The sequence below is a fragment of the Peromyscus californicus genome, unplaced genomic scaffold, assembly GCF_007827085.1.
Source record: "Peromyscus californicus insignis strain IS unplaced genomic scaffold, ASM782708v3 Scaffold_10__1_contigs__length_136768540, whole genome shotgun sequence".
In the NCBI taxonomy this organism is placed as follows: domain Eukaryota; kingdom Metazoa; phylum Chordata; class Mammalia; order Rodentia; family Cricetidae; genus Peromyscus; species Peromyscus californicus.
In genome coordinates, this window is record NW_026294391.1 from 135596889 (window position 1) to 135621178 (window position 24290).

General features: G+C 39.4%; 1 protein-coding gene and 1 long non-coding RNA gene across 2 annotated transcripts in view; one reads left to right on the top strand and one right to left on the bottom strand.

The window, feature by feature from the left end:
- Nucleotides 1–12: 12 nt before the first annotated feature.
- Mpp1 (MAGUK p55 scaffold protein 1) overlaps nt 13–24290 on the bottom strand; it is a 31951-nt gene continuing 7673 nt past the window's right edge. The window contains exons 2-12 of the mRNA XM_052742772.1: nt 22469–22612; nt 22099–22177; nt 20640–20725; nt 17491–17559; nt 9974–10170; nt 7887–7993; nt 5689–5769; nt 5030–5110; nt 2249–2451; nt 1922–1996; nt 13–623 (exon numbers count right to left, since the gene is read on the bottom strand). Coding sequence (XP_052598732.1) covers nt 447–623; nt 1922–1996; nt 2249–2451; nt 5030–5110; nt 5689–5769; nt 7887–7993; nt 9974–10170; nt 17491–17559; nt 20640–20725; nt 22099–22177; nt 22469–22612 — 1299 coding nt within the window. The 3' untranslated portion in view covers nt 13–446. The remainder of the gene's footprint in view (nt 624–1921; nt 1997–2248; nt 2452–5029; nt 5111–5688; nt 5770–7886; nt 7994–9973; nt 10171–17490; nt 17560–20639; nt 20726–22098; nt 22178–22468; nt 22613–24290) is intronic.
- LOC128113173 (uncharacterized) lies at nt 7908–9966 on the top strand. Its single transcript, XR_008219376.1, has 3 exons — nt 7908–8020; nt 8165–8346; nt 8684–9966. It is a non-coding gene; the product is annotated as an uncharacterized LOC128113173 (long non-coding RNA).

Here is a 24290-nt window from a genome sequence, read left to right on the forward strand (position 1 = left end):
TTATAAGGCCCATTGGCATCTTAACACAGCAGAATTTTTATTGCTTTGGAGGGTTTCTCTAGAGCAGATGTTCTATTGCACAGCTGATTGATTTTGGCATTTTAGGAAGTTTCAGAATATACTTATCCCAGAGTAAAAAACAAGATAGTATAGTTGAAGGTAAAAGAGCTCAGGCATTAGAGGGATGAGGAGAGTTACTTTTTCTGTGCAGCAGTTGTATTTGGATAGTACTTACTGCCAATTTCCAGAGATCATTTTGAAATCTAAATAGGAAAATTAAACTTCAGCCCTTTTAGGAGCCTGAGTGAGAAGACTTGAATCCTACTGATATACTTAGGACAGTTGCAGATAGCTAGAAGTTGAAGCAGCCCTGATTGGATTAAGCAAGGGGGATGGCGTTCCAAATGCTGGGGAGGGGCTGAAACAGGTTCTTCAATTCTGTAAGCTTAGTAAACCCAGGAGACAGGTACCCATTGTGGAGAACTGCAAGCCTGGTCAAAGGCTTCTTGCAATTTCTTAAGAGTTTCATCAACACCATTATTCACCAAAGAGAGGTCAAAGTAGTGAGCATATTGATTACGGATGGCCTCAGAGTCCTTCTGCAGCTGCTGCAGGGCTTCAGTCTGCAAAGAAGAAAGCCATAGCTGAAGCAGTAGCCCCAACTCATTGCAGCCAAGGGGAGATTTTGAACAGGTATTGGTCACATTATCTAGTTTCCTATGTACTATTTTGTTTCCATATTGGGGATCCACAATCAATTAAGATCACTACTTTCTAAAGTAGTGGCTCAACCTTCCTAATGCTGTGACCCTTTATGTTGTGATGACCCTTAAACATAACTGTAATTCTGCTGTTATGATTCAGAGTGTAAATTTTTGGAGATAAGTGCCAAAGGTGCCGTGACCCACAAGTTGAGAACCACTATACTAAAGGATCCCAAATTAACCCTAATTATAAATAAAGCCCTCTGAAAGGCCAGCAGCAACCTAGCATAGGCTTCACTAGAATTATCTACTTAGTTTCATCCCTTCGTACATGGAAAAGCCATTTTAACAGCTATTAGAGTTGTAATCCCAGGATAAGGACAAAGATTATTGATAATAGGCTTCTGGCTCCAGTGGTCAGTTAACTACATAAAAGTAAAAATGTACAGAGAAAAACAAGCTGGGGTGGGGGCGGGTATTTGTAACTGATTATCAGAGTGAAAGACCCAAATACAAAATTCTTATAAATGGATGATAAGATCAAGCCACTGACCCAATGAGCTAAGGACAGCCAGATAATTCACATCATAAGCAACACAAATAGCTGTTTTGTTTGTGTGGCAGTCTCACTAATTTGCTCTGACTGGCTTTGAACTCTAGCCCAGGCTAGCCTCAAATGGTGTTTTGAGATAGTCTTAGGTAGTCCAGACTGGCCTTGAGCTTGCTATGTAACTAACTGGCTTTGGACTCCTGATCCTCCTTTTACCCCTCAAGTGCTGGGATTGTACTCTCAATAGTAAGAAAACAATCTCTTATAGTAAAGTGAAATACCACACTTCTAAAATGCTAGCTAAAAAATTTAAAAAATTTAAAATGCAAATGACATGCTATTAGAGGAAAGGAAACAGCTACTCTTACAGGCAAGCTCCTTCCCGTTTGTAGCCATACTGCACCACATGGTGGATCTGGTGCCACCTCTGTCCTTCATAGCTCCCTCCACTCTGTGATGAATCCACATCACATCAGAATCAGGATTTACTCAACTGTCCAACTCAGTCATTAGATCTGTATTATCAGGGACAATGACTGGGCCTGACTTGTTTATTAACTATCTCTTGAATGAGTAAAGTATGCATGCCCTTTGTCTTCTTGGCCATGGAGGAACAGCTGACCATGATTTAGAAACCTCCACCCACCTTGCATGACCCCTTTCTCACCTGAGTGCCCTGGTCAGTAGGTTCGATGAACACAATGAAAGGTGAAAGCTCAGCTGTTCGAACAATCTTCAGGGTCTAGGAAAAGAGGAAGGAAGAAAAACAAAAATCCCAGCTGTCTGTCAAAATGTATTCCTTCTAATAAGTGTCACCAATCCCCAATACCACTTTGCATTGTTCCCAATACTACTGTTCTTGCATCAGGCTGACCCCACTAAAAGTTAGGAAGCAAGCCTGAACTTCCAGGTTTCCAGGAGCTCTACTTTTTATCACTCCCTTCCCCCATTATATGGCTGAACCCATTGTTCCTGCCTTTGTATGCCTACCTACCTGGGGCTCAATGTCAAGGATGGCAATCTTGTCCTGCTTATGAATCTGGTGCACTGTTTCAAATTTGGTGCCAAACATGTTGCCCTGATAGCTGCCAAACTCCAAGAACTCATTGGCAGAGATGTTCCTTGTCATTTCCTCTGTTGAGATGAAGTGATACTCCTTTCCGTCTTCTTCGTTCTTCCTTGGTGGCCGTGTTGTATCTGTGTACAAGGACTCAAATCCTTGATGAGCTCTTGATCCTTGCCATCTATTAATGGCTTGGCCCAAAGTGTCTGTATGGAAACCCTACCCATGTTTGGGGCAGATAATATAATACAGATATTCTTCCCATGAACTCCTGAAGGGCTGATGCTAGGAAGTAGTAGTACAGACCAGAAAATTCTCCATCTACCCAGAATATATTTTAATTTCAAGAGACAGCCCCATGTAGACTATTCACACCATTCATCCTACATAAAACCAACAAACCCAGGAATACTGAAACTCAGAAATGACAACTAAAATTTAATATAAATATAAATCTATGGGCTGTGGTAGAGAATTTATGGAAATTGGTTTCCTTTAAAAAATAGTTTATATGTGTATGTGCATGTGTGTTCTGCCCATGGAGGCCAGAAGAAGGCATCAGACCCCTGGATCTGGAGGTACAGGTGGTTATGAGCTGCCTAATGTGGGTGCTAAGAAACAAACTCTGGTCTTAAAGAGCAGCAAGCACTAAACCACAAAGTCCTGTTTCTTTTTTTTTATGACATGGAAAGAAGAACACATTGATTTGGTTGAAACATTTTGTTAAAAAGTTAAAATGTTGGGGCTGGCAATTTCTCAGCTGGTAAAAGCACTTGCCACAGGCCAGGTGGCGGTGGTGGTGCACACCTTTAATCCCAGCACTCGGGAGACAGAGGCAGGTGGATCTCTGTGAGTTCAAGGCCAGCCTGGTCTACAGAGCGAGATCCAGGACAGGCACCAAAACTACACAGAGAAACCCTGTCTTGAAAACAAACAAACAATAACAAAAAAAACAAAAAAACAAAAAACACTTGCCACAGAAGGCTTATGACCTGAGTTCAACTCCTGGAACCACATATGGAAAGGAAAGAACCAACTCCTATAAATTGTCCTTTGATAGATGCACACACACAGAGTAATAATTCTTTTAAAGAGTTAAAATGTTAAGAGTAACATTCTACTGCAGAGATAAATAAATTGTATATTCCCAGCCTCTTCTTTTTATCCTCTGATGAGCCATCTCCTTTACCTTCCCCTCAACTTACAATTTCATCTCAGGCTCTTTCTGTTTATTAAAAAAAAAATCTAGACTTCCCTGGGACATCTGTTTTCTGCTCTACTGGAATGACTCTCACTATGTTCCTAGGAGCAATTCTCAATCAATGATCCATGTGTAAAAAGACAAACAGAAGTAAAGAATGAAAAAAAAAAAATCAGGCTCACATCCTTATTTTCTAATTTGATTAGCAGTACCTCTTGTAAGAATATAAAGAACTATACTGTATAGATTCACCTGGTAATGCGAGAGTTATCTACTGGTTTAATTGACCATTGGCTTTATTTTCTTTTATATCTGCCACTGTGATTGATCAGGCCTTCCCTAAGCACTACTCTGGCTTAAAAGACATTCTATGAGCATTAGAGGCAGCCTAAATATCAAACAATAGTAAAATAGCCAAAAGAACTATAGTGTATCCACTATCTAAATATACTATCTATATAAAAGGACTATAAAATAGCAGACAGTAGAGGACACTGAGAAATCATTTATAAAGTAATACACATAAAATTTAATTCTTGTTTAATATTTTTTTCCTTATTGTTTTTCAAGACAGGGTTTCTCTATATACCTCTGGCTGTCCTGGAATTCACTTCCTAGACCAGGGTGGCCTTGAACTCACAGGGATCCGCCTGCCTCTGCCTCCCAAATGCTTGGATTAAAGGTGTGTGCTACTACACCCAGCCTTAATAATTTTTCAAAAATGAGGTTTACTACAGGTACTGTTACATGGAATTAGAGAATAAGAAAACAAGTTATTTTGTTACTTCAAGCAATTTTAAGTACACACTGTGGTGTGTGTGTGTGTGTGTGTGTGTGTGTGTGTGTGTGTGTGTGTGTATGTGATATGCCATGATGTGCATATGAAAGTTAGAGTACAACCTGTGGGAGTCAGTTTCTGCTACCATGTGGGTTCTAGGGATTCAATTCATGTTGTCATGGTTAGCAGTCCTCTTCCCTAGCCCCATAAGTACATGTCTGTGTTTCCAAATTTTTAGGGTTTTTTTTTTTTTTTTTTTGTGTGTGTGTGTGTGTGTGTGTGTGTGTGTGTGTGTGTGTGTGTGTGTGTGTGTGTTGGTGCATATACTCATGTATAGAGGACAGAAGATACCCTTGGGTAACATTCTTCAGGTGATGTACACCTCTTTTTTTTTTTAAGATTGGATCTTCTAATTGGCCTTGAACACTACCAAGAAGGCTATAGATCTTTTATCTCTACCTCCATGAGATTAAAACTGCATGCCACCATGCCAGGCTTTTCAATGTGGATTCCAAAGACTGAAATCAGGACCTCACATTTTCCAAGAACTTTACTGACAGAGTTATCTCCCCAACCCCCAAAATTTCAGTTTTCATAATTAAACATTTAAACTAAACAAGAACAAGACCACACAACATTTCAGAAAAATACTGATGCTAAATTCAGTAACATGACATTGCTGCCTGTTTCTTAGGCATAATGTTCCCTTCCAAGGCACCTGAGAAATACTTACATGGGGCAGGGTACACAAACTTCTCTGGATTCTGCCTGAGCAGAGCATTCTTAATATGGCTGCGACCTACCCCACTGGCTCCTGTGTGAGGATAAAGAAAGGCTTCCATCACTTTCACCCAGAGACATTAGTGGGGACAAGACAGGGAATGGGAGATGGATTTCTATATCTCAGGGCTCAAAGTGGGTAGTAGATGAAAACAGTTTGGTGTATCTAGGCTGCAACTGAGTCCTTAGAACCGTCAAGAAGATTTGGGGCCACCAAATAGCTTCAATCCTTTGTATCCATTTGGGTGAGAAGTCTTTCTAAGGCCTAAAAGTTAAGATGTAGAACATAATTGCTATTTCTACAGAGGAACCAGCTACTGTGGAGTTTTCTGTTTATTTTGTAAGCCAGTCAAACAGGTGGACAAATAGCAAACCTAATCTAAAAGAATTAGATGCTAAGTAGTAGAAAAACTTGTAATGTGAATTGGATCCATATAGATTACTTATAAGATCCAGAAACTTTATAACTACACTATATGAGGTATGAAGTATCCAAGAGACCACACTTCATTTCTTCCTCACTACCTTTCCTGAAGAAGGGTGGACACATAACACAGGAATGGAAATAAGGACAGAATTGTGCTTTTGAATTAGCAAGCTGTGAAAAGATACCTATCAGCACCAGGGTCTTCCTTTTGAATGCTGGGAGCCGGACAACCTCCTCATAGGAAACAACATCCAACTGATCAAAAACTAGAGACAAAGAAAACCAAACCATATTAATTTCCAGAGGCAGGGTGGTAAAGCACTAGCTGGGGTTAAGGAGCTGACACCTGATCCAGCAAGGAGAGAAAGTTGGGCATGGTAGTGCAGGCCTGCAATCCTAGCACTAAGGCCTTTTCTCCAAAAAAGAAAACAAAATAGAGGGTGAGAGACGATGGGCATGAAATTGGGGGGGGGGGTGGTTTCCGGGAGGGATGTTGAATATTTCTATGTAATAAGGAAGTCTGATACATAATAAAGCAAAGCAGAAAGTATCTCCTATGAGAGTTCTGAGGAAAGGACTGACATGAGACCCCATTTAGATTCTCAATGAACTATCTAGAATGTTGGATAAGAAACAAACTGCAGGGGCTAGAATTTAAGCAGAGACTCTGGCACACCAAACTCCAGTTCAACTCCATGCCTCACTGTCTATGAAGTCTGATACATAATAAAGCAAAGCAGAAAGTATCTCCTATGAGAGTTCTGAGGAAAGGAGTGACATGAGACCCCATTTAGATTCTCAATGAACTATCTAGAATGTTGGATAAGAAACAAACTGCAGGGGCTAGAATTTAAGCAGAGACTCTGGCACACCAAACTCCAGTTCAACTCCATGCCTCACTGTCTATGTTATGAAAAAAAAAATCAAAGTCCAAACTTACCAAGGAATGCAGAATGCTTTGCTAATTGGATATGTTAGCACAATGGCTGCAGCAGCTAGAGGAGGTGCTAATAACAAATTGAAGAACAGGATGTGAGAGCAGACTCGTTCTGTATTACAGATGCACATGCTCCTTTTAGTCCTTGGTTTGATTTTCCCAGCATCCTCCATCTGAACTCTTTATAGGCTCTGTAGGCCAGTCTTTAGAATTCTGATTTTGTATATATATTTTTTATAACTCTATGCTCTCCGCTCTATCCTTCTGACCTGACCTTTTCAGTCTTTTGCAGTCTTAGTAATGTAATGGTTCTTTATTTCCAACACAGATTCCAGCTTTCTAGAACATGGAACTAGGCTGTCTCATAGGCACTTAGAATGCTATAATATCAGAACCATAACTGTAGTTCTTCAAACATCCCTTATTTTAGGGAACAGAACCAATAGTGACCCAACCACTTAAGATGGAAAAAGAGCTCTTAGGCAAACACTCTTCTGCACCTTCACAGATGCCTAGGCCATGGTGAGTACAGGTACTATGATTTGTTCATGCAACTGTCACTGTCTCAAATGCGCCCAACAAGATGGAAACATTGAATAAATGGTAGATTAGTATTCATTTGTTATCATTAACCCATTTGAACTCACTTATCATATTGGAAATATATATTCAGCCCTCCATATCCATGAGCCCTGCTTCCTCAGATTCAATCAACCACAAAATGAAATATTTAAAAAAATTTTGCATCTATATTGAACATGTGCAGACTTTTTCTTATCATCATTCCCTAAACAGTATAGCACGATTATTTATACAGAAATTGCACTGTATTAGAAAATCAAGATTTTCTTGAGTCAGGGTCTCACTATGTAGTTCTGCCTTGCCTAGAACTTGCTAAGTAGGTCAGGTTAGACTTGAACTCAGAGGTATGCCTGTCTCTGCCTCCTGAGTGCTGAGATTAAAGATGTATGCCTACCACACCCAGCCTACCTATCAAGATGGTTTAAAATTGCACAGGAGGATATACATAAGTACTATATAAATTCTACACCATTTTATTTGAGAATGTTAAGCAAAAGTGGATGTTGATAACCACGTGGTACTGGGACCAGTCCTCTGTAGATACTACAGTTGGTGATAAGCAGAATAAAGGTAACTATGGAAAAAAGTCTGGAAGACTTTTTCAGTTGGTTACCTGAGTGGTGAGGTGATGAGTAGGAGTGGACAGACCACTAGCCTTCCAGAATAGGCACTGGCATTGTCTCTCTTACTGCAGTGAGTTTATGAAGATGAAATGAGTAAGGGAAAACCAAAAGAAATGGAATACTTTCTATACACTATACATTCCACTGCATATTGCATCCTCACCTCTTTCCTTCTGGTTAAAGAGGTGGGGAAACACTAATGCTAATGGGACCTTGGAGGAAGGGGACACAGAAAACTTACTTGAACTATGCTTAGCCAGATACTTGTCTTTATACTTCTTCTTCTTCCCAAAGGGACTGCAGCTTGGAGCTTCACTTGGAGCAGACTGAGCCACACTTGCCACTCTCCTGTGAGGAACAGATGACCAAAGCTCAGTAGGTCCTTAGTGTAAAAGCCTGTGACAGACTAGGCTACCTCCTTTCTTTTCTATAGTAAATCTTGAGACTGACCTACTTCCTTGACTCTGTAAAATTCTTCAGGCAGAGATGCCCTTACCCACTTCCCTTTCTTCTCTGCAGTTTTATGTGGTCACCCAGGCACCTGGCAGTGAAAATGTTTCCAGAAGGAAAAAATAATTTCTTCACCTTAGTGCAGCCTATTCTTCCACCTTTGAGTTGAGACCTGGAAAATCGGGCTGACACTCACTTCACCATAAGAAATATATTATCCACAACAACTCTAATCTATAAATAAAGCACAGGTATGTACATATAACTACATACATGACTAAAACAATAACCTCAATAACAATACCACCTATTTCTGTGTAATCTATACTGATATTTCTATGCAATATCTTTTGTTTTGAGACAGAGTCTATGTAGCCCAGATGGCCTTGAATCTGTCTCAGCCTTCTGAGCACTCTGAATTACAGCCTTGATATATGATACCTGGCCCTCACTTAAAAAAATACTTGTTACAGTCTACTAAATTGACTCATGCCTCATTAATAAGTCATGAGCCACAGTTTCACCTTGTGCTCTCCTGAGCCTTTCTCAGCTATCTGCCTTTCCTGATCTTCCAATTCTCTTCACCAGGTGTTAGCTCTGAAAATGGCCTAGAAGATACAGCATGCTCATGGCTTCGACCAATATCTTCAAGGTCTGCACTGTATTTCCTCTGTTGCTCTAATGTTAAACATTTATTGGTGCTATTTATCATCATTGGAAATGGGATCAACCAGAACTCTGGCTTAAAACTAAAGGTCTGTATGTATGTTTGCAGGGCTGACCATTTGGTATTTGATAGAGAACTGAGCTGGATGCACTCATGTATTTAGGAATGTGTGTGTGTGTGTGCGTGTGTGCGCGCGTGCGTGCGTGCGTGCGTGTATGTGTATATCAACAGTTAGTGAAAAAAGAGGTCATGAATTTCAAAGAGTATAAAAAGGGATATATGAGAGGTTTGGAAGGAAGAAAGGGAAGGTAGAAATGATGTAATTATATTATAATCTCAAAAAAAAGAAATAATTAGTTCTGGTATAGGAACTAACACTCTTTGAGGCAGAAGGTCAACAGTGGATATGTATTTTTCTACCACTGTAAGGGTTATGTGGGGCAGCCTTGCACTAAGTGAGCAATCTGACTGGAGGACAAGAATCTGCATAAAGGACATATACTTAAAATGTAACTGTTTTCAGAAGTTTTCTTAAAAACAGTACTGAGTGGTTGAAGGGGTGCAGGAAGCAGGATGAGGGCTCTATAACTGGTGAGAGAGCATTTGAAGAAACAGGCCCATGCTATGGGATGGTCTGTATGTCAAATGTGTTGCTGATTGGTCAATGAATAAATCACTGATTGGTCAGTGGCCAGGCAGGAAGTATAGGCGGGACTAACAGAGAGGAGAATTGAGAGAACAGGAAGCTGGGTGAGAGAGACACTGCCAGCCGCCATGATGAGAAACAGCTTGTGAAGATGCCGGTAAGCCACGAGCCATGTGGCAAGGTATAGATTAATGGAAATGGATTAATTTACGCTGTAAGAACAGTTAGCAAGAAGCCTGCCACGGCCATACAGTTTGTAAGCAATATAAGTCAATGTGTTTACTTGGTTGGGTCTGAGAGGCTGCGGGACTGGCTGGTGAGAGAGATTTGTCCTGACTGTGGGCCAGGCAGGAAAACTCTAGCAGCAGGCCCATAAAAGGCTCCTTTCCCTGCAACCAATGGCCTTAAAATGAATAGCATCAGCTCCTGTGGACCCTTCCTCATCCATTAAAGGAAACTAGGACATATGTTTAGGAGATATGGAAAATATACACAAAACAGCAGATTTCTGAAGCTAAGCAATTAGCTACAGCAGGGGCTTTCTACCAGCACAAACGTGGCTCACCATTCCTGCAGCTCAGGAGAAGGGATCAATCCTGCAGACTCCTTGGAGGAGCCTTCCACTCGTCCCTGCCACCAATTGCTGTCATCTTTGTTGATGATCTGGATAATGTCTCCAGTAACAAACTTCAGTCCTGCCTCCTTGCAAGGGATAAGATTGTCCTTTTTGGGATCATAGTCAAACTGTGCTCTCATGAACATCTGTAAAAGAAGGCAAAGAGGACCTCAGGAAAAAACACTGGCACTAGAGCATGTACATAAGAAGTCCTGCTGTAAGGAAATGGGAAATGAGCAAGCGTGAGGCAAGAATGGTAGGGGAACACCCAAACGTATGCAGCTGGAATGTTCAAGTGTTCCTAACTACTTACTGTTGTGTTTGTAGAAGAATCAAAACTGATCCTTTTAATAAGAAGGCATTCCCATGAAATGCCTTTCTGGGTAAACATGTTTCCAGCTATTGAATCTGAGTTGTCCATCTCAGAGTACAGAGCTGCTACCATCCATCTGAAATGGATCTGTTTCCTTGACAAAATACTCTCATGAATATGGTAAAGTTGGGGGCTGGAGAGATGGCTCAGAGGTTAAGAGCACTGACTGCTCTTCCAGAGGTCCTGAGTTCAATTCCCAGCAACCACATGGTGGCTCACAACCATCTGTAATGAGATCTGGCGCCCTCTTCTGACCTGTGGTCATACATGCTGTATACATAATAAATAAATAAATCTTTAAAAAAAAAAAAAAAAAAAAAAAGAATATGGTAAAGTTGATAAACATTTCTCTAGAGGACAGTCTAGCAATATAAATGTGCCCATCATCTTCAAATGTTGACATTCTTTGCCTTGATTACTATGAATTTATCTTACATGAAACAGAGCTGCCAGTAATGATTATGTGGATAAGCATGTGTATCACAGCATTATTTATAAGAGTGAAGTATTGGAAACAATTTAATTTCCTAAGACATTCTTATTTGTCCATGTTAAATGGTTAAGTATCTGCTGAGTATATTACCAGTATATAATATATTTTGTAACACAAAAACCCAACTTGTAGAAGAATATCTAATGTCCTTTGCTGTGGGATGTTCTGTATGGCAAATGTGTTGCTAATTAGTCAATAAATAAAACACTGATTGGCCATTGGCTAGGCAGGAAGTGTAGGCGGGACAAGGAGGAGAATAAAGCTGGGAAGTGGAAGGCTGAGTCAGAGAGACACTGCCAGCCACCACCATGACAAGCCGCATGTGAAGATGCCGGTAAGCCACGAGCCATGTGGCAAGGTATAGATTAATGGAAATGGATTAATTTAAGCTGTAAGAACAGTTAGCAAGAAGCCTGCCACGGCCATACAGTTTGTAAGCAATATAAGTCTCTGTGTTTACTTGGTTGGGTCTGAGTGGCTGTGGGACTGGCAGGTGAGAGAGATTTGTCCTGACTGTGGGCCAGGCAGGAAAACTCCAGCAACAGTCCTTGGCAATCCTGTTGACATTATATGAAATAAGAACATTATTAAACAAAATAATCCTAGAATGGTCAAAATTTTAAAAAGAAATGTTTATTCTAGAAAAAAATGACTAGTAGAAATTATTCTAGAATTTAATACTGATTTTCTTGGTTAGTTTTTATCATCAACTTGACACAACCTAGAGTCATCTGGGAAAGGGAACCTCAAGTGAAGAATAGCTTCAGAGTGACCTGTGGCCATGTCTGTTATAAATTGTCTTGACTGATGACGATATGGGAGGACCCAGCCTACTATGGACAGCATCATCCTTAGGCAAGAAAGCTTGGGTTGTGTAAGAAAGCTAGCAGAGAGCAAACAAGAGAGCAAGGCAGTAAATGGCATTCCTCCATGTTCCAGCCTCAGATTTCTGCTTTGAGTATTTACCCTAGCTTCCCTCAATGATACATTGTGATCTGGAAGTGTAAGCTGAAATAAACCCTTTCCTCCCAAGTTGCTTTAAGTCAGAATGTTCTATTACAGCAACAGAAAGCAAACTTGGACACTGGTTATCTGTGGTAATAACATTACGAAGCATAAATATAGCTCAAACAAATAAGGAAAGAAATAATAAGGAGCAGCAAGAATTAAAATAGAAAACACCATTTAGAAAACCAAAAAGGGCCAACTGGTTCTTTGAAAAGATTAATGAAATTAAGAAAACAAAGGTTACAAATTACTAGTAAAAAAGCCAGGTGTAGTGGCCCACTCCTTTAATTCCAGCAGGTGGTCTCTGTGAGGTCAAGGCCAGCTTGGTCTACATAGTGAGTTCCAGAACAGCCAGAACTACATAGTAAGACCCTGTTTCCAAAAACAAAATAAAAAAACAATTTACTAGTAAAGATCCTAAAGATATTCAAAAGGTTTTAATAGGATATTGTGATAATTAGGCATGACTGCTCACATCTGTAACCTCAACAGACAGGGCACATAGGTGAATCTCAGAAACTTGCTGGTCATTTAGCCTAACTGAAATGGTGAGCTTCAGGTTTAGTAAGAGACCCTGTCTAAAGGGAATATGACATCGAGTGGCAATGCAAGATACCCAGTGTCCTTCTCTGTCTTTGAGAGTACACACAACTTTACACACATGTGCATATGTATACACACACTCAAAAAGTCATCTTATGAACAATTTCACACCAATACATTTGACAAGACCTGATGGTTTTTCTCTGGTCAAATTTTGAAACAGTTGAAGAAATAGGTTATTCTCACCCAAATACAAATAGCAGAGAATTCTAGAGCCTCCCAACTCATAACCATAATACCCAAATCTAACAAGCGCCTTCCATTCTCTCTGAGGATCAGGGATATAAAAATCCAAAATGAAATAATAAATCAAACACATCAATTTATCATAAGGATATGAAGTCACAATCAAACAGGATCTAGTTCAGCAACACAAAGTTTGGGACATTAACATAAAAGAATGGAGAACAATCACATGATCTTGTCACTAGGTACACAGATAAAATTCAACACTCAACCAATATTAAAATTTTAACAAATGTGGAACAGAAGGGAGCTCCTTGAATCTAATGAATACCTTCAAAAACCTTACAGCTTGGGACTGGAGGGATGGTTCAGATGGCAAGTACTGCTCTTCCAGTGGACCTGAGTGTGACTTTCAGCACCCATATTAGGTGGCTCACAACCAGCTCCAGGGAAATCTTGATATCTCTGGCCTCTATGAGCACTTGCACTCATGTGCACATACATACAGACACATAATTAAAATAATAAAAATAAACTAAGAAAACCTACAGCCAACTGTAGGTGGAAGTTTCTCTCCCGCCTGCCTGTTTCCAAATACCCAGAAACCACTTCCCAAATAATTGACTTGGAGGCTTAATATTACTTATAAGTGCTTGGCCGATAGCTCAGGCTTATTACTAACTAGCTCTTACACTTAAATTAACCCATCATGAAGAGCAACAGGGCCGGCCCTGTATCTCTATTCTAACACCCTCAACTTCCAGCATTGCTTGTCTACATGTCTCAGCCACATCTATCCTGTGAACGAACCCTGGCTTAGCCAGTCTACTCTGCAATGTCTTCTCTGGAGTTACCTCACAGTGACTTGAATGGCTTCTCATTTTCAACTCTCCATGACCTTCCACATAAAGCTACTGTGATCATGAAGGAATACCTCAGCACAAGAACCTGCTGTGCAAGAGCCAAGGAAGCTTGAGGCCTGCCGTGATAGAGCATCCCTGACCTCCTCTTACCATGCTGCCATTGTACTGTTTGCAGTGGTCCTACCTTGGCCTGTGGTCATGTGGCACAGTTGTCTCCTAGAAATGCCAAACAGAAAGCAGGGACAACTCTTGAAGCTTCCAGTTTGCAGATTTTGCCTTTATTTATCTGGGTTTCCATCAATAAGAGTGTAGTTGGCACCATCAAGTTAGACCTCATTCTCCCTTTCTCTTCCAGTGCAAGTTGTCTGTTTACTCTTGATTTCTCTGGAACTCCCTGTGTCCTGTCCTCTGCCTTTAAGGGGTATTTTCCCCCTTTCCCAGTGGGAGAATGTGATAAAGAAGAGCTCTACTATACCACACAAGCAGGTGTATGGATTTTAAGAAAAGAACAAGCAGTAATTAAATTGGACAGTCATCTGCTTGCTCGCATCAGTTGCTTTCTGTCTCTGTGTTTGCTTTCTTTTGTAATGATGTCACTTGCCAGTCTTGAGGTTGGAGAGTGCACATGCAGTGCTACGGCATTTACTAGCATGTATCCTGTGGGTAACCCTGTGAGGTGGGCGTTATTAATTATCTCTGTTTTACAGATAGATAAACAGAAGCAGTGCAGTAAATAGCTGTTTGGGACTTCAGCCCAACCTGGTTCCTGTTGCTCTGTTCAGATTCTGCATTTATGTGCAAAACAATGTTAAAATGTCACAGAAAGGAGACTGCTGTTTAAAATTGTTCAGTGTTGTTGACTTAATATGTGACAACCACATGTCAATTGTAAATATTTATCTAACCTTCAGTTGTAGTCCCTGTTTAGTGACTTAGGAAATATAAGTGAAGGCAAAGGGCTTTGACGCTGCAGAAGTCACAGGTAGATCAATTTAGAACTGAGTAATGTTTTCATGTTCTCTGAATGTTAATTACCAAAATATCCGTTTATGTTTAGATTTTTATGAAACTGGAGTATGTGGATTTACATCTAAGCCCTGACATTAATCAGCTGATGGCAAGAGATAAGTCTGTTCTCTGTAATCCATATCAGCCCTGATAAGTACTTCTTACAGATCTACCTCAGTGTGTGGAGGATGCCGGTCTAAGGGCGAAGGGTTGCCTGAGGCAGAGCTCGAATTCCATTTTGTGTGTCCACATGGTCCTCTCTGTCTTTCCATTTTCCTTTTTAATTTTCTCCCTTACCTCTTTCCCCTCAAGCATGTGATTATCTCTTTATTTTTAAATATTACCGCTTCCTAACATTTGTCTCTAGGGCAGCATAATCTTACTGATGAAACATTCCATGTCTTCCTTGAGCCCTTGTCAATATGTCTTCATGTTAACAGCTCAGCAGATGGAGAAACAGAAGGAGTAGCCTCAGCTTACCTGAGTGATTTCTCTCCAGCTCAGCACCAGCCACATGGAGTCTCTAGTACCCTGATGTTAATCATCGGAGCAATTGAGAAATAAGAAAAGCTTCCAGACATTTGCAGTGTCACTGACTAAAACGACTGGCACTTTTTTTTGTTACCAGGAGACAACAGAAACCCAGCAATGCAGCAGCCTACCTAGTTTGGGTTATGCCTGTTTAGATAATAAGAGTAAACAGTATTTAATATTGTTTAGGGCATGAATTAACAAGTTCTGGGTGATCCCACAAGAGCGCTGCTGACTGAGCAGAAGCAGTGGTTTCTCCTAACTCCAGGATGGGTGCCTCATGCTGCTTTTGTAACAGCATCGTTCTTTTCAGGCAGAGCAAATTATGATTTTTTTCTGAATAGACTACTTACTTTTTACTTAAGCCTGATCCTAGAGAGACCAAATCAAGGAAGTAGAATAGTTCATGGTATGAGTACAGATGTGCCAGCTGTAGAGAATGACTCACACCCCTTCTTAATGTGTGGCTTTACTGAAACTACTGAGTGGACCTGAGTCTGTCGCAAATTGTTCAAATGTATTACTCACCAGGATGTTAAAGTTTTGTTTAGTTGTGGCATCAACTTGTGAATGAAGCCTGTGAGTTACATGGTTAATAATTTGGTTTTCCCTTTGAGATAAGAGCAATAAGCAAGAGGTGATGGAATATGGGGGTGAGTGAGATACATGGAGTAGTGCTGAAAATGGAATCAAAGCTGATAAGCTTTGAAGGATCAAGAAATAAATTTTTCTAATTAAAAAAAAGAAAGTTCATAGCAGAAACAAAGCTGGAAACCCAAAAGTCCATCAACATCAAAATGGATAAGTAACTGCCCCACATTTTTAGAATGAATCAGAGAAACTGAATCATCTACTGCTACAAGTAACCTGGATGACTCATTTAAATGTAATACTGAATAAATGCAGTGGCATTCAAAAGAATTTCTACTATATAGTTCAATTTATATAAATTTCAAAATGAGGCAAAATTCTTCTCTTATGCTACAAGTCAGGGTTGTGGTGAGCCTTAAAGAAATGCGGTGAGGAGGCATAGCTGCTGGACATATTCTGTCTTTTGAATTGGGTGCTATTTAGAAGGATTTGCTCAGTTTATGAATACATAACCAGTTTTATACTTGTGATCTATTCACTTTGTTATATGTATGTACACAAACAGCAAAACTTCAATTTAAAAGTTTAAGACTACAATACCATACTACAGGTAACTTATGATAGAAATTTCAGGTTTGATATTTTAATATTTATTTTTATTTCTGTTTTTACTTATGTGTATGCATGTACAGTTGCCTGTGGAGGCCAGAAGATCAGATCCTCTAGAGCTAGAGTTATAGACTACTGTGAGGTACCTGATGTGGGTACTGTGAACCAAACTCAGGTCCTCTGCCATTTCTCCAGCCCGAGGTTTGGTATTTAAAAAACTTTTGCACATTCATTTTCCAAGGTCCTGTTCCATCTATTCCTTAGCTACTAATAACCTGTTTCTATCACTTTCATCATTGTCTTCTTCCTCAAAGAAAAAGGAATAAAGCGATGAGGAGACTGATCAGTTGAGTTGATAAAGTGCTTGCCTCCCAAGGATGAGGGAATTGAGTTTGATCCTCAGAACTCACATTAAAAAGTTGAGCCTAGTGGCATACACTTATAAACCCAGAGCTGGGAAGGCAGAGACAGAAGGACCCCTGAGGTTCACTAGCCAATCAACCTAACCTAATTGATGAGATTCAGACTAGCGTGGGGGTGGGGTGGAACTTTGTCCCTCCAAAATGGAGACTGGTGAGATACCTGAGTTGATAAAGTGCCTACCACACAACTATGAGGACCTGAGTTCACATCCTCAGAATCCACTCAAAAAGCTAGGCACAATGATGTGCTTCCTGTAATCCTAGTATTAGGGGTAAGAGGATTGGGAAGAAGAGACAGGTGAATCCCTGAAGCTCATTGGCCAACCATTCTAGCCAAATCAGTGAATTTCAGTTTCTCTGAGAGACACTGCCTCAAAAAAAAAAGGTGAAGTGAGGTAAATAAAAGACATTTAATATCAACCTCTGGTGTCCACACTCATACACACACATGTGCACATGTACATACGCACTCATAAGCACACCCCCTACATACACACAAAGATGAATGACACCTGAGGAATAACATCCAAGGTTGTCCTCTGCCCTCCACACATGTGTACTTGAATAGACATGAACAAGCACAAGAGAGAAAAGAAAAGAAAAGGAAAGAAAAGGATATGAGCTCTTTTATTTTAGTTGAGAGAGTGGATAACAGGATCCTACGCCAAGCAGCTAAACACCTGTGAGAGACTCAGAACTTAAAGTTATAGGATTGTGTCACTTTCAGTAAAATCTCAAAGAACACAAAACAACACAACAGAGAAAATGGCATTACATACCTGTAGCACAGGAAGACGACTCTGCTGATTAGGAATTACTTTTAATGAGATCATTCCTTTGGTTTCCTTCTATTAAAAAAAGAAAAGAAAAATGAGAGTGTAAAGAAAACTAAAAAAACTAACTTGGGTGACATGGGGTTTTATAGAATCAGGGCTTTTCACTATAGAATCATCTTCATAGTTTGAGATTTTGTCAGATACTACCTCCTGAACCATGAGAGTGTCATATGCTCCCTCTACCAGCATAACTGAAGACAAAAATAATAAAGCAAAAGCTCATAACTTTCTCCTCTTTTGCTTTTGGTTCCCAAAAGGTCCCCAGAAGTTCCTAAAATGAGCACAAATATACTTTTTTCCACCCCAATGAGAACACTGCAAATATTATAGTTATGTATAAATATGATGCACACATATGTATTTTTGTATTTCTTTTGGTTTTTTTTCTGTATAGCTGATGCTTGCCTTAAACTATGATCTGTAGTAGTATTTTCTAATCAGGACTGCAGCCTGCAAATAATGACACAGAGACTTATTAATTATGAAAGCTTGGCCTTAGCTTAGGCTTTTTCCCAACTAGCTCTTATACCTTAAATAACCTGCTCTTATTAATCTATGTTCTGCCACATGGCTTGGTTACCTTGCCTTTGTACCATATGTCCAACTTTTTCAATGTCTTGCTGGCATCTCTCAAGTGCATAGATTCATCCCAAGTTCCTCTCTTTTCCCAGAAGTCCTGCCTATTCTCTCCTGCCTAGCTATGGGCCATTTAGCTCTTTATTAAACCAATTACAGTGACACATCTTCATACAATGTAAATATTTCACAATGATCCTTCTGTGTAGTCAGATTTTTCTTTGGGCAACCAGCTCACAAATAACATGGAGACTTATTAATTATGAAAGCTTGGCCTTAGCTTAGGCTTATCTCACTAGTTCTTGTAACTTAAATTAACTCATTTATTTTAATCTACATTCTGTCATGTGGCTCATTACCTCATCTCTCCATACTGCCCATGCTGCTTACTCTGTGTCTGGCTGGCAACTCTGCCTTCTTTTTCCCAGAATTTCCTCTCTGCCTAGAAGTCCCATCTATACATCCTGCCTAGCTATCGGCCGTTCAGCTTTTTATTATGCCAATCACAGCAACACATTTTCACACAGTGTACAAATATCCCACAACATTTCTGCCTCTGGCTCCCAAGTGCTACCACAACTAGAAGTATATACAAGTTTAACTTGTTATATTTTTTTTTAAATTATTCATTTTGGTTTTGTTTGCTTGTTTTGAGCCAGGTATCACTCTGGAATATAGCCTGGAACTTACTACATGGCTCAGGCTAGCCTGGAACTCAAGTGATAGTCTGCCTTGGCCTCCTAAGAGCTGTTATTACAGGTATGAGCTATTGCACCCAGCTCAATGATTTATTTTGTAATTTTGTCACCATAACTACAGGTGATCATCCTCTCTTTTTTTCTTGCAATTTGAATAATAAAATACATATAATTATCACATACAAATGTTTTCAAATTATGTATATATTGTATAATGGCTAAACAGTTAATATATGTATTACCTCACTACTTATTTTTGTTGTGAGAATACTCGAGACCTACTCTCAGCATTTTTTTAAGAATATAATTCATAGTTATTATAATAACCATGCGGTACCACAGAGTTTTAAAATCTTTTTAACCTTTATTTATTTAAAGACTTATTTATTTATTATATATACACTGTTCTGCCTGCACATATGCCTGCAGGCCAGAAGAGGGCACCAGAACTCATTATAGATGGTTGTGAGCCACCATGTGGTTGCTGGGAATTGAACTCAACACCTCTGGAAGAGCAGCCAGTGCTCTTAACCTCTAAGCCATCTCTCCAGCCCATCCACAGAGTTTTTTTTTATGTATTCTTCTTATTTATGTGGAATTTTATAGCCTTTGACCAACATTCCTCCATGATCTCCACCCATTCCCAGCCTCTGATCAGCACCATTCCATCCTCTACTTCTACAGGTTTGCCTTTCTGGATTCCACATATATATCAGTTTATGTGATGTCTATCTTTCTGTGTCTGGCTTATTCATATAATGTCCTCTTCCTAGTGCACCCATGTTATAACAAATAATGGGATTTTCTTCTTGTATAAGACAGGACAGTATTCCATAGTGTGTATATACCATATATTTCTAATGCATTAGACCACTGACTCCATAGCCTGCCTAGAATGAATTGTGCAGTAGTAATTAAGCATATTTTCAAAAAGTTATTGGTCAGTAGCTTTTTGTTTATTTTGCCTGGTTTCCTATTTGCTTATGTTTTCTAATAAAAATTAGATTTCTCTAGAATGATTAGCTCTTTTCTAGTGTAATGTCTTCTTAGCATATGCTCATTTACAATAAGCCCACTTAAAGGGCCAATTTCCTGACATCACTCCTGGTACTAACTATGATATTACTGGGGAATCCAGTAATAATTAGGTAGCACATTCAAAAAGGGAGTTTGAAGAGTTTCATGAAGGATGTATTCACACAGGCGTGCATATACTCAGGAAGAACTCTCTCCTTTGCTGGATCTTTTAAGGATGCCCACACCTGTGCGAAACTGGTACCTACAGGAGCAGGTTTAGCAAGTAAGAATAGGGACATAAATACCTTTTCTAACTGCTTGCTGAAGCCCAACTGATATAGACATTACAATCAGCCTGCTGAGGTACAAGACAGAGTCAAGAAAGATGGCAAAGAATCAGGAAGGGCAAACAGGAGAGGCAGCACAAACACCAAGTACAATGCTGCAGATAACAGATTCTGAGAATACAGATTGAATGAAGCTACTTCACCTGTTCAAAGCCATAGAGCAAGAATAAAGTAAAGATTCAGAAATAACAATACACACTACAATCTCCAGATGCCCAGCACAATATTCTGGTCATTTTGTGAGATTGATGCTCTCAGTTATTGGCCCTGCTTTGCAGTTTTACTAAATTAACGCAGAGAAATATCATTTCTTGGACAGAATATCAGAAGTGATAACAGCCCTCTCAATAAGGTAACCATACTTTTGCAGAGAAATGAGATAAAATGACACCAGTGCCCATTAACCCTTCATGAACACAGAAGACAATCTTTATCTAGTACAGAAAATACCCACCATTGCCTTCTGCAGCTGGTCTACTGAGTGATTAGTCACATTTGTGCCATTGATTTCTAGGATTTCATCCCCCACGTGAAGGGAGCCTGCCATTAAACAAACAAAAAAACTCAATGCACAAAAGAATAAGAGCTGTCAATTCAAACAAGAGCTGTCAGTATAGCTCAAGAATACCACACAAAAGAAACCACAATCTAGGGGCATTTTATAAAATAAATAAAACTCATTCATTAGAAATATTTAATTAAGAGAGATAAAAAACAAATATGGTTCTGAATTCATCTAGGACAGTTCAATACTGCCTCATCCTTCTTGACATTAGTCATCCAAGAGCTTTGTAAAAGCATCTCATCCTTGTATTCCTGGAATTAGAACAGTTGCCAACCAACCACAAGAGACTATTATCCAGTGAGTTCAATGTTTCTTAGTTATTGTTAAACTAAACCTCCAATGTGTTCTTAAATGGTTAGTCAATGTTAAAATTCTATGTGAAGGCTGGTTACCAAATTCATGTCATGTTACCTTGGATTAAAAAAAAATAGTAAAACATAAAAGGGTAAGGAATTAATGAGGTAGGAGACTCATTGGAATAGCCATACTCCAACATTAGGAATAGTTTCTAGTATCATACAGGCTATCACCAGCTGCTGAAAATATGCTATATTTTAACTTATTATTCTGTTGTCTCATTGCTCCCTAAAATATGCATCTGAAAATTGCTGGCACTCGAACATTAAGGAAATACAATAGTTAATTATAATTACTTAAATTTGGTTTTCTCATTTAAGCTGTTACTCCAGGAGGGTACAGATACAGATTTGTTTACTGTTACATATCAGTCATATGTAATGCGTGCATATAGACATCACTAACTAAATGGGAAAAATATCATTATAAAACAATATATAAGAAGGTGCAGAGGGCTAGGTGGTGGTGGCACATGCCTTTACTTTTAGCATTCAGGAAGCAGAAGCAGGCAGATCAATGCCAGCCTGGTCTACAGAGCAAGTTCCAGGATGGCCAGGGCTGCACAGAGAAATCCTATCTTGAAAAGAAATGAAGGTGCAGAGGGAGAGATGGTGGTACTGAGTAGTTCATACTCAGATCTTACCATGCAATTTTCTAAATAAAGGGTCAATATGGGTTTTTTTGTTTTTTTTTAGACAGGTTTTATTTTCTGTGTAGCCCTGGCTGTAGTAGAACTCAGTTTGTAGATCAAGCTGGTCTCAAACTCAGAGATCTGCCTGCTTCTGCCTCCTGAGTGCTGGGATTAAAGGTGTGAGCCACCACACCTGCCTTAAAGAGTCAGTTATTAAGTCACAGAATCTCTTGGCACTCTCAGAAAAATGCTATCAGTTTTGAGGACTATAAGCTTCATGTCCCACACCACTGAACAGAAAGTAAATAATTAATCCCAGGATAAAACTAGACTTAGGACCCCTCCTCCCTGCCAGAGTACCTTGTCTATGAATCATGCCACCATGGAGAATTCTGGCCACTGTACATGACTGTTTTTCATTCAGCTTCAAAGTAATTCCCTGGAATAAAGGCAATGGAACAGTAAGCTTTATTTTAGTCCTTTCTGAGGATATCTTCAAAGCATCTTAATCAAAAATTGCAGGGAAAACCATTTCCATTTATATCAGGGGTAGTTCTCAAGCAGAAAGAGCAGGAAGCTTGCTCTGAAAGAAGCTTGAGATGGGGACAAAGAAACACAGCAGTGAACCTGGCAGAGTGTACAATTCCATGAGTGGCCTTTGGCAGTTTTATGGCCCAATGACTTCACTAGTAGAGTGTAAATGATGAATGACGATAGAACAAGAGATTACCATGGGCTCCTCTGTGATCTTCTCAAACTGTATGAGACGTACTTTCCTTGCCTCTTGCCCTTTAGCATGGGCAGGGCTACCTGGAACAGTAGACCCATTGGTGTACATGTCCTCAGTGGCAACATTCAACTGGTTCAATGCAGACTGTCAAATGAAAACAAATTAGTGGATAAAATAAACAGCAAAGGCCCATGGTCAGTCAATTATCTATAATTAGAATCTAAAAGGCTTTGAAAACCCAGTTCTTTCATAAGGTTGACATCTACTCTCATTTGAATCCATGTGAAACTGTTTTGTAAACTTTACTTATTCAACTTAACACACACATTTCATTAGGCCATTGCGGATAAAGGAATGATTTTTATTAAAAATATTCTGAGGGACTAGAAAGCTCAGTGGTTAAGAGCACCAACTGCTTTTTGTGAGAACTTAGGTTCAATTATCAACACCCTCATGGCAGCTTACAACTGTCTGTTGAGATACAAAATGGTACAGAAACTGCAAAAGGCAAACATAAACACCCACTTATTCTGTGGTTCAGCAATCTTATTCTTAGGGGTTCATTCAAGATGAAAAAAAAATCTGTCCACATAGAAACTTGTATGCAGATATACATAGCAGGTTTGTGTTTCCAATAGAAACAATAAAGGTGCTGACACACAGGAAAATACACAAGACAGTTGTCGATGCATACAAGAGCTCAAACTACAAAATAAAAAAGATGAACTCAGAAACCTGTTGAATAAAGAAGTCCCATATATACAATATGATAAAATTTATGTGAGATTTTAGAACAAACAAAACTGTTGTAAATAATTGAAACAGTGGTTGTCTTGAGGGAAAAGGACTGGCATGAGAGAATTAGAATTCTGGTAACATTCTACACCATGATACAGTGTAAAATAGCATATTCAAGATTTTTGTATTTTACTGTATTTAAATTTTACCTTAAAAAGTAACCATAAACAAGCTGGGCAGTGGTGGTACACATCTTTAATCCCAGCACTTGGGAGGCAGAGGCAGGTAGATTTCTTTGAGTTCCAGGCCAGCTTGGTCTACAAAGAGAGTTCTAGGACAGCCAGGACTGTTACACAGAGAAATGCTTTCTTGAAAAACCAAAAAAAAAAAAAAGTAACCATAAATACTGAACTCTAGGCAGTGATATACACACTGAAGCTCTTTGAGGTGAAGTACTCTGACAACTGCAGCTTGCTTTTAAATGCAAAAAAAAGTGGATAGATAGGTGTTTTTAGGTAGATATATGTGTTAAGGCAAACAAAGCAATATGTCAATTATAGAAGCCAGAATGATAATTTTTTTCATCTTTTCAGTAAGTTTGAATTTTTCCAAATGATATCAGTGAAGAATAGCATTAAGAGAATAAAAGGGGGAGACTGGAGAGATTGCTCAATGGTTAAAAGCACTTGTTGCTCTTGCAGAGGACCTGGGTTTGGTTCCCAGCACCCACATAATGGCTCACAACCACCTGGAACTCCAGTTCTAGAGCATCGGATGCCCTCTTTTGGCCTCTGTGCATAAAAGTGGTGCACAGACTTATACATAGGTGAAAACACAACTATAAATAAATATTTTAAAAGAGTGGGAGAATAAAAAGGGAGCTGGGGAGACGGCTCAGTAGGTAAGAGTGTTTGCTGTCTAAGCACAAATACCTGAATTTAAATTCTCAACAGCCACATAAAAAGCTCAGCATGACCATCTATAATCCCAGTACTGTTTGGGGTAAAGGCAAGAGGACTAGCAGGCCTTTCTGGCCACCAGTATAGCTCTAGGTTCAGTGAGAGACCCTGTCTTGAGAAAGTAA